Here is a 15,874-nt window from a genome sequence, read left to right as displayed (position 1 = left end):
AACACTAAAAAGACAGAACTGAACTATTATTATCAATCCCATTAGTCAAGATGATTTACAGAAAATTAAATCTCCCTTTCTTCACTTTCTGTGTGATTTGTGGATTTTGCTGAGAAAAAAAAAACATTTAGCTCCTCTGTAATAATTGCACTGAAGACATGAATGTTTCCATGGCAACATAGCATTTAATGTTCTTATTGTTCCAGTACATTATGTGCAATTCTAAACTCAATATTTTACAGTGGACTTTCCAAAATTATAGTAACCAAATTAAATGAAGCTTACACAGTATCCTGGAAAAAACCCGATTTATCATAAACTTATAAAAACTATATACCCAAACAGCTGGGGTTTAAGAAATACATCAGTATCAAAATATCCCTAAAAACCCAATAAGAACTTTGAGATAGCAATATTTTATATATGAAAGGAAACAGCTACTAGATGATTAGGCTAAGAGAAAATAAAAATTATACCAATCCTTACATGTGAAAATATATAAGTACATTTGACAATTCTTTTTCATGCCTCACTTATTTTTTCAGTATCTGTTGGATTTTGGGAACTGACATAACGTTGTTTAGCCATTGTAGAGCAGGTCTGATTTGTTATTTATCTGAAATGTAAGGACAGTGTAACTGAAGTTGAATTAATTCAACTTAAGGAAACTCTGCTCATCTATGGTGTCTGCTCCTTTAGGGGATCATCAACATGAACTTTCTAGTAAGTATACCTGTCCATAAATAAACACATTTAAAATTCATTCTACCATTGTACTTACAACATATTTTCTTTATTACCCATTTAGTACCATAGTTTTTTGAAAAGTCCAACAAAATTAACTGTAACTATAATGACTATTGGTGCATAAATTAAAATTACAGATGGAACTCCAGATGTAGACAAACTTTATCTCAAATTAATAAGTACTTACCACAATTCTAATTTCTTTCTCAGTTTTAAAAAAAAAATATTTTCAATGTGGATCATTTCCAACTTGTTATAAAACTTCCCTTTAATGATTATGTAAAAATATAACTTTAATCCAATATATCAATTAGGACATGAAGTACTCACTGATTGTAACAGCTCATTTTCAGCGAGGATTAGTATAGGTAAGCCTTCTTTAGGCACATCAAATGTGTCCCATAGTCTATTCTTCAGAGCTACATAAAGGAATTATTGTTATTTCCATTGCTGAGATGGAGAAGAGATTCTCAATGAATTGAAAGTTTAAAAACTTTGCCTATGGGACAAAACCCATTTAATACATATTGCATCCATTTCCCAACAGGAAGCATCACATTAAATGTCTCATCTATACCGCAAAGTTTGTCTCAGGTTCACTCCTCAATACCCTCCATAAAGCCTCAGACTCTGGACATAACCACCAAGCATCTTTTCTTCCTCCTGCTTCTCATACAGATCCTTCAAAAACTACTATTTATTACAGCATGAATGCATCCACCACTATCTACACCACCCCTTCCTAATCTAAACCACTATTCCCTTCTCACCGGAGCAGGTAGAAGAGCTTTAGGTCTAACTCATTTCCTTATCCCAGTCTGCCACCAGCTTGTCCTTCAGTAATCAGAATAGTCGATTAAAATATAATTGGATTCTGTTATCCTCTGTTGAATGCCCCCTTGTAGCATATCAATCGGTGTCGACCCAGATTCCCATACTTATCTTTTGTGTGTCCCTGTGACCTGGTCCTGAGGCTCTCCAGCAGCATTTCTGACTACAAACTCTTTTTGCCTATTTTATTCTGATCACACTGGATTTCCTGGGATAAAATACATTTATCCCTACATCAAGCCTTCCATTCCTGCTGCGACCTTGTCCTCAAAAGCTATTCTCTAAGATATAACATAGTTTTGTCCCTTGTGTCATTAAGGTCTTTACTTGAATGCCATCTTCTTAGAAAAATCTTTTGTGACTATTTTATAGAAAAACTCTACCTAAAACTCCTTTACTTGCTCACTTGTCTTGTTTATCATTACAGTACCATATTGACAAGTGCTTAGCAACTGGCTCTCCAGAAGATAGCAAAGCCCTGAGTTAAACTGTTAGCCATTTTCCATGAGGAAAGCATTCCTACAGTGGCTGATTGCATATTACCTCATGAAATGTCATTGAGAACAGTGTTGATGAGTGGTGCTCACATTGGCTTCTGAAAATCATATGAATTGGTTCTACCATAGCTCTGGCAAGCTGCTTGTTTTTCTGGAACATAACTCCACTGAGGGAAGGATTTTGAATTCACCTCTGTATTTCAACACCTACATTATAGGCTGTCACAGTAAATGATGTGTTACTCAATAATTGCGAGACAAATGGATTAGTGAGCTAATTAAAACACCATTCTGTGAATCTTTAATATACATATGGATATTCTATAATTAGTACCTTGGAAAGCAAAAATGAGCCTAGTAATCTCCAAGTAGATTTTATTCCAGATACAACTATCATTCCTACCCTCTTATTTTGGGAGTCACCCTAATCTTTATTTTAATGTCCTCTTGTTTACCAAGAATAGGAGCATCCCCATGTACCCTGCTCATATTTAAGTAATTACATTTATGTTCAGCAGGGAAAGCCTGATCTGAAGTTATCTCACTAGCTGTATACACCTTAGGTACATACTTCATTACTAAAATGCCCACATCAATCACATCTGCCACTGAAATCATGACCTCTTCCCCCTCTTCCCTTCAGACTTCAGAGTTTCCTATCCAGATGTTAAGAGGATTACTTTGGAGAATTCTGGAGAATTTTGGTAGTAGTGTGGCTTTCCTTCTTTCAGTGTGATACTGGCAATGCCAGATGCTTAATGGGGAAGGTTAGAGACATCTACTCCCTATAACATGCATGTAAAATGAGTTCCAGCAACTATCCTTGTTTGTAGCATAAACTCAATACCCATCCTACAGTTACTGTTGGCATAGAGGCAGGTCTTCTGGATGCTAATTCTCCACCATTCTTCCTTCTTACAGATCTTCACTGATAATTGTGGTCACTTCTTAGCTGTCTGCTATGTGGTCTCTTTTTCGAATCTCGTTTCTTGTCATGAGACACACAGGAAGACTTGCTGTGTTGTATTTCCACTAGTGGTTTTCTCTGCATATGTATTTTTTTTGCTCTACTGTTTGTTGGTCAGACAGTGGTCTCGCAACCTTGGCATCTGGTGTGAGCCAGATCACTTAGGAACCTCCTGCGTTATGATTCCTGCCTGATTTTTCACATATGAAACAAAACTTGATTCCAAGCCAACGGAAACACTGCCCCAGAGGGTGTAGGGGACTTTCGGGATAGCATTTGAAATATAAACAAAGAAAATATCTAATAAAAAATTGTTTAAAATTTTAAAAAAAGATCTGCTTCTAAATGTTTGACTCAATTTTGGGGATAGGGTGGCTAGTAATTTCAGAACCAGAATTTAACTATAATAATTTGTACAAATTTAGAAGGAATTGAGTATAGAATTTTTCCAGAGACGCCTTTTCAAACAAATAAACACTGTTAAGGAATGGGTTAAGGCGAAGACACTTGGAACTGCAATTTCCTAAGTGTTAAGATTGCAAGTATGAGCCACCATGCCTAGAAATTAAATCCCCACCCCACTTTTTTCTAAAGGGAAAAATTCAGAAAGTTGAAGGAGAGAGAAGCATAATGAAAATCTGTAGGTATTTCAGAGTCCAGAGTGCTAACCATTAGACCATGGAACCTACACATCTGTAGGTATTTCAAAGAAGATGAAGGTAGAGAAAAGTAATATAAAATTTCCAATAAGGTCACTGGTTCTGGAGTTGTTATATTAGCGTGGTGGTGTTGTGATTCGGAATCTGAAGACAGTTAAATATGCACAATATTTACTTTTCAAAGTCTATTAAGAGAGACATGACAGTGGAGAAGCAGACAAACATGAAAAAGGCTGGTGCTATTTCATTTGTAGTAGGTAAAATGGATATTTCTCTAGGGTAGATAATTTTCCTACCAGGTTTTAAAATGTCACAGTTTTGATTGTCTGTGATTCACACCAATATTGCACTCTCTGACAGCTGCGCTGTGAGGACTGGTATGCTCTGTGTAGGACTCAACCCACCTGCTCTTTTTTACCAGTAGCTGATGTGAAAGGCAAGCACAGCCAACGACTTCCTCACAGGAGGCAGGTCAATCTTTTGAAACCATAGATTGCCTCAAATGAGAAAGAAGCCTGTGAAGAGAGGAGATGTCAAGGGCAGTGCTAAACACAAGAAAAAATGCTTGCCTGGGTTTCCCCTGCAGCTAACATTGTTAAAAACAATAGCAATTTAACAAAGCATAAATGACTAGATGTGTTAATAAGCAGAGGAAGGGCTGTGCTCATTCCAATTTTGGAGTCTACTTCCTCTTGCTATAGTTTTAGTAAGTCTGGGCTAAAATAGTGAGACCTTATGGCCAACGGTGCCATTGGCATTGATAATTATTAAAACACATTTCTTGGTCTCTAAATGGAATATAGTCGCAGAAAGTGCCTAGCTATTTATCAAGGTAATTAAGAAAATGTATTAAACATTAGCAGTGTAGGAACAAGCACTAAATTACTGCCAGTAGTAATACTGTTGTATAAAAGAGAAATATTTGTTTGTTAAAATGAGATATATTAATGAGCCTTTTATTCTAGTAGTGAAAAGAATTCAAATATACACAAAAGCTTAGAGAATACCATGAGTGTGGATGGACTCAATGCTCACCCATTTATAAGAATTAACTGTTGGCTTCCTTCATGTCGTTTCTATGTTTATTTCTCTCTCTCTCTCTCTCTCTCTCTCTCTCTCTCTCTCTCTCTCTGTGTGTGTGTGTGTGTGTGTGTGTGTGTGTGTGTGTGTGTGTGTGTGTGTTTTAGTGTGTATATGTAGAGGACAGATAGAAGAGACCTGGTGGTCTTCCTCTGCCTGCTTCCCATATTTCCTTGAGGTAGGGTTTTTCAGGGAACTTATTGTGTCAGCTAGGTCGATTAGCCAGAGAATCACTTCCTCTTGAGAACATGCCTGGCTTTTATGAGGGGATTTGAACTCATGCCCATAGACTTGCACAGCAAGCATACTGATATGGTAAGCCACTTTGTTAACACCCCAGTCCATGTTGGTTCTAAACAAAACCACACCACACACTGACTGAGCCCTGAGGTTCCTTGGAAGCAACCTCTGATACATCATCTCTTTCTAGGTGATTGCTTCCCTTGGTAAATAAAACCGACATCATGCCTACAGATTACTATTTGGTTAATATTAACACATATCTTCATATCTTTGTGATGAATAAAACTCATTGTGCTTGCCTACTGTTTTTTGTTTTCTTTTCTTTTTCTTTTTTTGGAATGGCTGACTAGTTTCACCGCAATGCATATGAGGACATATATTACACTTATTTTGTTAAATCTTTCAACTCCCTCTTGATCGATAAACTATTTCTTTTTTTTTAGCTTACTTGAAGTTCCTTTATCTATTTGAGGGTTATAGTTATTTGTCTAATGGAGGTCCTAACATTTGCCAACTGTCTCCTGTAGTAATCTTTGCATACCACTGCAGGTCCTGACCAAAACCCTAGCTTAAACTTCCTCTAATAGAATTCCCTGTTTTGGCATGACAGTTTTATTGTTGGCAAGCCATGACTTTAACATATTGTAAGAATATCTGGGTGTCTCCACTTTGGGGATGTCATTGGCCATCAGTGAGCACAGGTAACCATAGAGCCCTTGATAAAGTAGCTTCTCCTTCACAATAAAAAGCAGCAAGCATGTACTGTGGTGACACATTCCATGTAGCCAAGTGTCGTCTCAAGGTGCCTCTACTGGGGCACTTCAATTTTGGTGTGTTCTTGGTTATTCTGGTTTTAATGTTTTAGAAGATAACTTTATTTTAAGCTTGTCCTTCTCCAGAAGAAATCGATCTAGTATTTCTAGTGAAATCAATAGAACTCCATATTATTCTATGCAATTGTATGTTGATTGTATATTAATGGAGAAAAAGGAAAAGTAACTTACTTCTTGAGCCAGAGGTAAAGATTTTCCTTCTTGTAGAATGTGACACAGAAAGTCCTTCCAGACGGTTGAAAAGTTAGCCATTGTTTTAAACCCTTGATTTAAAAAAATCCAATTTCAACAAATAATTGCAAATTTTCTCTTCACAGGACTATGATTAGTCATCCAGTCAGATTATTGTTTCTTAAGAAAACCTCAGGTGCTGGAAATACTCATTTTCAAACATATTAATTCCATGAATGTAATGTGAACATTTCCGAAATCTGTTCTAATTGGGAGCAAAGTGTCTCTGTTCCTCTTGTAACCTGGCAGAGCATCTTACCCAGGGGCAGACTGGCTCATCTGCCTCCCTGCAACTTCCATCAATCCATACTCAGCAATGTTAATGTATTTGCAGGAGGGGGTGGGCTAGGATAAAGTGGCCTAACTCAGTATAACTGAGTGACAGTTACAAATCATTTTAGTACGTGGAATTATTTGAAATGAATCTGCTTAAAGACTGAAAGTATGGGCCAGTATATATTTCTGAAACCCTCTGCTTATCATTCTGGCTTTCCTGGCTGAAATAAATGGATAAATAGACATACAACTCACCTAGAATATAATGACTGTGGATGTTTTAAGGTTAATTTTTTGTTTTTAAGTTTAAAGCCTCATTTAAAACCTTTTGAACTTGGTGTCTGACCTGAATTATAATTTAGCATTGCCATTATCAGCACATACATATTGATCTCTCTTTTTAGAGAAATGTGGTATAATTTTTCTTAAATAACTAAGACATGTATAGAATAAGAACCCTGTTATATATGCTATAGGTGGGAGAAAATTATTATGAACATCTTCCTTGTACAAAAACATGCAAGGAGTTGCATCCCTTCAGCTCACACTATGCTCCACCTTCTGTCAGTGCTTTGTGTACAAGCTCTGGACTGTCACAACAGCCACAGGCAGACTGAGTTCACTGAGCTGTAACCTCTGCTTTCCTTCAGCAATACTTATGAGTCTTCCAGAAAAAGACCAAGCTCTCCTCATTCACTTCTCTTTGCTATTATTGGAATTTTGTTTTGTCTCTTAATTGTTCTTTAATGGTTGTGAAAGAAAACTAATAGTCACATGAACTATGCCCATCAACTCGAGCAAAGAAAATAGATATTGCTGTGAACATCTCAAATTCTTCCCTAAGCTTGAACATTCATACTTTGGATAATCCTTTCTGATTTGGATATTAGATCACTCTCATCACTTTAAAACAAGATGGACAAATGACACAATTTGCATCATGGGCCATTTCAAAGCAAAGAATACAAATGGACTTTCAAAATATAGTTTTTGTACTGTTGAGATTATGTCACAGCTGTGAAAAAAGTTAAAATTCATAGCTTGGACAAAAGCAGATCTTAGAATACTGTGGGGATTCCAGCTAGCAACTACTGGCTACAGTTCTGAATAGCAGTGCAGGGAAGGAGGTAGTATACAAAATAGGACAGAAATTAAATGGCCACCTGCTAGCCTCATAAGCAATAAGAGAAGACAACTCAAAAGAGAGAGAGTTGGGTCAAGTCCTGTCTGAGGACACTGCTTCTTAGAGCCACTGGCCTTCAACAATTTGTTTGCCCCTTGAGAAGAGTTCAAAAAGAAGGCTTTGTTTCATTTGTAAGGAATCATATTCACCCTGTTTCTTTTTAGAAAAAAAATAACATACTTATACAGTTGCTTGTGTGTGTGTTCATGTGTGCACATGTGTGCTCATGTGTGTGTTTGTGTGCATTCTTTTATGTGCAATTGTGTGTGTGGACAAGTGCATGTGTGCATGAATGCACTGGGCATCTGTATGTGTGTGTTCATGCATGTTCCTGTACATGTGTGTGCCTGTGTGTGAATGTGTATGTGTGTGTGTGTATGTGTGTGTGTATGTTTGTCTGCACACATGTGTATGTGTGTGTGTATGAATATATGTGTATGCGTGTTTGTGTGTGTGTGTGTGTGTGTGTGTATGTGTTGCAGGGTGTGGGTTCATGTATATGGAAGCCAGAAGAGGGGGTCAAAGCTCTTCATACAGCATTTGCTTGATACCTGGGTTATTTTGTGAGACTAGGATGAGAATGCTGGCCCTGATTACACAATAGGCACTATTAACTGTCAAGACGTCTTTACATTCCTTGCCCTTACCTTCTAATTGTATACCAGTGTCACTCAAAATCTCCAAAATATTCAAACACAATGCATTTTTGGTACCACCCTTCTGAAGACCAAGGTACCTGGAGAATGGAAAATCTTAAACGTTCTAGAAACCGATGTTAGAATACTCAGCAACAATTGTATTAGAGTTGGTCCTAAATACCACGCAGACATTATAGTTTGGGGGAGCTCAGCTAACCCTCACTGCAGCAGGACCTGAAGTACTGCAAGCTCCCAGGTTGCTTACATGAGGCAGTGTTATACAATATTGCATTATTTTAGCCATGGTGTGGAAAAGTATCTTCCATGGAAAGGCCCTTTAGCAGAACCCCTTTCTTCAATTTCATGCTAAATGAATACTCCACTTTCAATATCCCAATTAGATCAATTATTGGAGATGAAACTTCTAATTCAACACTGCAACAGTTGAGGTAACTGCAGGATCGTCTTATATGTGAAGGAGCAGTAAGCATAGTAAAAGCTAGAAAGCTCCCTTTGCTCAGGAAGTTTCAGGTAATTGTCATTTTAAAATTGGTTTTAAATATTTTTACAAGCACTAAGTTTTTAAAAAATATCTTCCCACCAAAAGAGCAAGTGAAACAAAAACAAGATCAAGAATAATAGCCAATCAACAAATAAAAATCATTTGCATATCCTATTAGTATAAGGTCATCGAAATCTGGTGGTATTAGTAGGTCTTGCTGTGAGATGCTTGATTTCCTTATTGCAGCTTTATACTGTAACATGTTGTGCCTATATTTATCAGGAATAAGGTATTAATGCTCTTGATTTTAAGAAGTCTAAATATGTAAAACAGAAGAGACAGTTAATAAAAATAGCATAGACAACATTAAAGAGTTATTGTGTTTGAGGCATTGAAAATGTGTAGTACTTAGAAAAATCTCTTAAAAATTTCACATCCATTCTCTGAAGCCTTCAAAGAATGCTTCCATTCATTGTGTTTTTCAATAATGCTATTTACAACACTTTAAGAAGTTTATTCATAATAGTACATGCCAACAAACTTAATGTTGCATGGGATATAGAAGGATCCATAGAAAACAAATGAAAGAAGGTTATTGTTTTGAAATGGCGCTCTTTTGATATTGTAAAATGCAGGGACGGCTTTTTCATGGCACTTAATGCTGGCTGTTATATTGAATTGTAGAATGAAGCTCTGAGATACTTTGTTAAAAAAAAGTTTTCATCTATTATTACAGAGCCAACACAGATGCTCTGGAATCATAAATCTATATCACATTCCCAAGAAAAGTTGGCCTGTCCCTCTATCTGCTTTCTGGGCTGCTTGCTAAACAAACTTCCTTATCTATAACCCCAGTGTGTCCTTATTTTTCTTATGGACTAACTGTGTTATCTAACATGTTTGGTTATCTTTTATTTTTGTAAATCTTTAAAAACAATCTCTGCACATTTTTTTCCTAGAAGGAAAGATACCAACTCAAATATACCTGCAGCACTCTATTCTAAAAAGTAGCCAGAATGCTGGGGTCATTATCTCACGATCTCTTCCTTGGGTTGTCTTTGGAAAAGAAATACTACGAGGTGGAATGTTAAAGGGTTTACTTACTCTTCCTAGGCCAGCTAGGCTGAATAAGTTGAGCAGGAGAGAAATGGATACCTTGCTTCCAACCAAGTCATGTATGCCCTTGCAAACAGAAATAGCCACAGATAAACTAAAAGAAGAACCATAGATGCTACAGTGATTTTGATCATTCATATAATAAATGCTGAATACACACTATCTCAAAATATTCTAGTAAAAACTGCACCATTTTTAAAGCTAGAACCCAGTCCTCTGGGTACTCACAATTTAGGTGCTCTCTTTTCATATTGTTTTAAGGTCTACCAGGGTTGCCTTGGGAAGACAGGCAGCTACAAGGAGACTACTTCATAACTGAGTGGTACAGTCCAGTTACCTTCCTCATGAGGGATCAATTGATACATTCTTCAACAAATTTCCTCACAAGGAATCCATGTGACAGATTCTTGACTAGGATCTACTTAAATGGAGATAATTCCTTGAGAACAATGCCTAAAATTTCAGAAACAGCAAATACTATGGATAATGGGGTATGATCCACTGGATTCATAGGAAGCCAGTGTAAGTATAGTTCCTACACTGAAGTTGAGGTAGAAGAATCATAAGTTCTAGGCAAGCCAGGCAAAGTTAGAACAAATGGAACTAAGGCTAGAGACTCAGCCGCATGGTAGTGCGTTCTCCTAGTGTGTGAGAGACTCTGCATCTAAGTTGTGCCATAACATAGTAGTAACAATAACTTTGTTGGTAAGAAAGATGCATGTGTTAATACTAGTAACATAACAGGATACAGGGATGAAGAAACAGTCCCAATGTTCTACCTCTCTTCCATTTCTCATTTTTAAAGGAAATGGCTTTAACATGATCATGCACATCATGTCTAAAACATGTAAATATTTTCAAATATTTACATGTCCATACATAGATGTGTGTATCTCTGATATTACAGCTCAACCTGGGTGGGTATTGTAGTCTGCTTATAATTCCAGAATTTTGAAGGAGATACAGTACAAAGTGATTCCTCCAGATTAGCCATATTGGCAAGCTCTGGGTTCAGTGAAACCTTCTGCCTTAATGAATTGGGAAGAGAATAGTCAAGAAAGTTTCCAGAATCATTGTTGAGCATGCACACAGTCATACACAGTCTCACACACACACACACACACACACACACACACACACACACACACACACACACAGGGGAGGGGGGAGGAGAGAGAGAGAGAGGGAGAAAGAGAGAGAGAGAAGGAGAGAGAGACTTGTGAATACTTCCCATTTATGTGTTCTCATTGGAACAGAATGACACAAGCCCTTTCTGAACAGAGGATATGTTTTAGCTATTTCTTATCTTTCTAGGTTTAGTCTGATGTCCTCAAAAAGAAAAAAAAAAGAGAGAGAGAGCTTTAAATGGCTGAGCCACTGTGATTTACCAGCAGAATGAATTCAGCATTTTAGCAGGCAGCTTCCCCACAACTTTGCATAACCAGTAAATCCTAGATCTAATGTCAATCATTTAAGGGATTGTTTTCATCTCACAATAGATGATGTCTTCACCTTCAAGGAAACATCTTCCAGAAACAGCTGTGTCCCATATTGCCCCTTATATAAAATATAAATTTTTTATATTTCAAAATTATCTGTAAGTATTACACAGATACTGCACATGAATTCATTGGATTCTAATGGTGAAGACAGTTTCTCTAGAATATTCCTTTCAGGGTTCCTATGACACAGTAGGGCTTTTAATCACAGTGTTGGTAGAATCATCACTTGGATTATCCCCATTAGTGACTGTTACATCCAGACCTTTAAGCTGTCAAGATCCCTATATGGTATAGGATTTACCAATCTATACATTATCTTATAGCTTTATTGTTACTTTTCATGGCCTATAATTTCCATTCTAGGGGGATGCTAATTTTTCTTAACCTAAGTTGTATTTATATTTCTGTCTAAAATACTACACAAAAATGTCACTTTATAATACTTGGACATTATTATTTTAGACTTTCAGATTGCATTGCAAGCATATCTACATCATAACATATAATTAGATCTCTGTTTCTTTCTCTTTCTCTCCCTCTCTTCACTAAATTGCATGCAAATTTGAAGGTAGGTCACTGCTTTCACTGCCCTCTGTTTGCTGAGTTTACTCTCTCAAATTATAGCAATAATGTCACTGCCTTCCTTCCATGACTTTATGGGTTTACTTCTTATAAAGAGAAAGCACAGAAATGCCCATTTAATATGTTATTATTTCAATCACTTGTCTACATAACTTTGTATTTTCTATGTGGGGATGCTGAGGATCCCACATTTATTGGATAGCTCGTCAAGTGCTTTTTTTCCAGGTATTATTTGTGTGTTTGTGTGTGTGTAATATTCCATTTAATACTGTGGTGTCATGGGAGATGTACTTATTCTTGATGTTAATTCAGGTAGGAAAAAATAATCTTCTAGGTTTGCACTAATGCTGGACCCATGATTTGAGCACAGGAATGTGCCCCTGAAGTGTTATGCTCTTTTAGGTGCTGTACATGTGGTCTCCATGTTTGAGGATGAAGTGTGTTTAAATAAGCATGTTTTCGTTTTAGCACATTTTTTCTTAACTATGAGGTAGAAAAATTGGTATTCAGTGTTTTGCATGCTGATGCCATAGAGACCTTTAATAACTGGGCGAAACAGTGCTACTGAGTTGTTGGAGTACTCAAGTCTACTCTTATCTCATTGCTTTCAGTCACAGTTGTCAAAATGAAACAGCTTGTCTCAGCAAAACGTGAATGTGCAATACTAAAATCATTTTTGCAGAACACAACTGAGTAATAAACTAAATACTAAATGAAGTCTTAGATAGTAGCCGTCTTTCTATTTGGAATGACTGAGAGAGTGCAGGTTGGAACTCAGAGTGATGCTTTTGTCACCCATCATCAGGTGTTCCAGATTGCCTACGTAATTGTGAAGGCAGCCAATTCCCCTCGGCCTGGAAACTGGATTTTGGAACGTTCCCTGGATGACGTGGAGTACAAACCCTGGCAGTATCATGCGGTGACAGACACGGAGTGCCTGACCCTCTACAATATCTATCCCCGCACTGGACCACCATCCTACGCCAAAGATGATGAGGTCATCTGCACTTCATTTTATTCGAAGATCCACCCTTTAGAAAATGGAGAGGTAAGATCAAAAAGCTGCATTGAGTACTGTAAAATAGCTCTGTTATAAAGACATGAATGTGTCAGTAACTAACGTCAGTGCACTTTTAACAGAAGTCAATTTAAATGTGTTATTAGATAAAAAAAAAAAAAAGAAAACCTTAGGTGATTAGAATGTTAAATGTCTTCATATGTCTCCTCTCTCCAAGATCAGAGATGAGGAAATGGGTTTAGCTTTGAAGCCATAGACTAATGTCACTGCCAAAGAGACTTTCCAATAATGACAGCTGCTAGAGGCCAGAGACCTAATGAAAGCTGTACAGTATGCACACACAATCTCACGATACAAACAAAGAAAGGGTTTGTAAATAAAAAGGAAAACAACCAACTAAGCAACAACAATAAACCCCAAACAAAGCAAAAACATAAGCTATATAAGAAATCATGTCAGGTTTTGTATGTATTTCTGCTTTCACCATGGAGGGCGACAGAATGATCTGATCTCTTTGCTGAAGACTTCCTGGATAGTCAGGTACAGGTGCATAAGTCCTTAATTATATGCATGCATACATAATTCCTTAATTATATTCATGCATACATAATTCAAGAGTGTTTGGTTGCTCTTTAGTTTTTGTTTGTTTGTTTGTTTGTTTTTGTTCTGCTTTGGTTTTGGTCCTGGAGATAATATTCTAATTTTTATTTATTAGTTTTAGCCTGTGATCCAAGTTAAGACTTGATGCTAGTTGTGTGTTCTTAGTCCATGTACTTAAATTCTTTGAGCCTTAGTCCATAAATTAGGAACCCTCTAGATAGTTAATGTATTTGATTTTGACCAAATGAACACGTGAGCATGAGCAACCAATATATTGCACTTCAAGGATCCATCACAAGATAAAAATTTTATTAAGTGTCAAATGAACTTAGCAGACCTACCTACCAGACATCATAGTTTTCTGTAACCTACCTTACATGTGCTCAGAATAATTCCACCAGTCTGGCTTGAGCAAATATATTTAATTCCATTATAAAACATAGAGTTGAGTAGCTCCTGCAATTTGATGAAGACTCCATCAAAACTAAAACAGTGTGGATGTGTGACAGCCAGAGACACAGGTGAGTGACTCGGAGACATGAGATGTGGAAGCACAGTCTTCCACAACCAACCCACAGTGCACTTGAACATCCAACAATGCAGCCTGCTGCAGAGTGCTCAGAGAAGATTTTAAGAATGTAACCATTAGTCTTTTTATATTTTATTATTTTCTGAGTTCTGTTGTTTCTGTAGAGAACAGAGCTACCCAAAGTGTGCTCCTCAAGGTGTCTTTTCTTTGATTTCCTTGAAGGTAATTATATTCACATTTGCATTACAGTAGTATGGTTATGATGCTTGGAATTCATGCTTCAAAAGGCAATAGCCATTTAAAGTTATTTAAATCAATCTATGCTTTTTCAAGTTGTTTCAGAATTTGGTTAGTCAGTTGCACTACTCACATCCTGAGTGTCCAGAAGTTATGGATGACAAGTCACTACCACATTGGTTTCCACCAATTAGGGCACCTTTGACCTTGCATAACTCTTTTGGGTAGTGCTGCACTGGGTTATAGCAATTCCTTTTTGAGATTCCAATATCATTTTGTGTTACACTTCTACAAAATGATGTCTTTAGTCAGTTCAAGTAATAGGTCAGTAGTTCATAGTTCCACAAGTATTGTTTTTTTCAGTCTTTCTCCTGTAATCCCAATTAAAAATACATTAGAATGTTTGTCACTATGCATTTCCCACTTGTGTCTCTCACTTGTGTACTTTTGGTTCGTTTTTTCCTTTTGTATATTTGAATATTTTATTATGGCCTATTTTTACTGCATTAAATTCTTCCCAGAGCTATGTAAAATCCATTGAAACTGTTTACAGAACTCTAATTGTGTTTACAATCATTTATAATTTCCAGAATTTCTCTGGTCTGTTTTCAAGTAGAAGTTTAGGATTCTAGTTTTCCATTGGAATTTTATATTTATTAAACATTCATTTTATGATGCTGGTGTGATGGGTCAGTGGCTAAGAGAACAGACTGTTCTTAAACAGGAGTTAAATTCAACTCCCAGCACCTGGGACAGCTCATAGCTTCCTGTAACTCCAGCATCAACAGAGCTGATGTCCTCTGTGTTCTATTAAGACCCATGTAGATATATGAAACTCATATTTAAAAATAAATAAAATATTAATTTAATAATATAATTTGTGTTGAATGTGTTGCCTATCAGCATTGTGTTTTTATTTCAGTACAAAGTTATAATTTCTTGAAATTTTGTTTAAAAACTAATTGACCAACATTTGTGGAAATATTTTGTTGACCAATTACTAGTTGATGCTATTTTATGCTTTATATTTCCGTATTCCTGATTACTTTGAATACCAAATTTGTATTTGAACAGTGTGAAATAATTGAAGAACTGGGATATGATCATCTTGTGGGAATTTTCTGATGTTTCTGCAATGCCATAGCAATTTGGATTTTTTTTTAAACAATTTACAGATTTGAATTCTTGGGACATTCAGAGTAAAGCTCTGAGGACCCTGATACAGTTGTGTTAATCCCAACTATACTCCTTAATTTCCTGTCTTTGGGGTTCAAACCAATATACATGGAATTACTAAACCCTAATCGCTTCAAATTTTAGAATCTAACTTTTGCCTTCAATACAGCATGGTTGTCTAAAGCATTTTTTTAGTTTTCCCAGCCATGTCTTTGGGACAGGAACACACCACAGGATTAGATCTATCACAGTGCACCAAGGTCTCCCTAGCCATTAATTTCTGTCCTCTTATAGCTCTTAAATGGCTTTAAATGGATATTCTTCTGTATTCTGTCATTTGATTGGTATTTGTCATTGGAAGTGTTTGTTCTGGTTATTAAACTTTCTAGAAACAGAATCAAAGTCATATATGTAGTTCTACATTTTA

General features: G+C 36.6%; 1 protein-coding gene across 5 annotated transcripts in view; it reads left to right on the top strand.

The window, feature by feature from the left end:
* The window catches only part of Lama2 (laminin, alpha 2), a 635,907-nt gene that overhangs the window by 181,785 nt on the left and 438,248 nt on the right, over positions 1–15,874 (top strand). For all 5 annotated transcript variants that reach the window (XM_017313815.1, XM_011243134.1, XM_011243135.1 and 2 more), the window contains exon 4: positions 12,693–12,935. In XM_017313815.1, the coding sequence (XP_017169304.1) occupies positions 12,693–12,935 (243 nt within the window). The remainder of the gene's footprint in view (positions 1–12,692; positions 12,936–15,874) is intronic.

Source organism: Mus musculus, chromosome 10, assembly GCF_000001635.26.
Source record: "Mus musculus strain C57BL/6J chromosome 10, GRCm38.p6 C57BL/6J".
Taxonomy (NCBI): Eukaryota; Metazoa; Chordata; class Mammalia; order Rodentia; family Muridae; genus Mus; species Mus musculus.
This window is presented reverse-complemented; position numbering and strand designations above follow the sequence as displayed.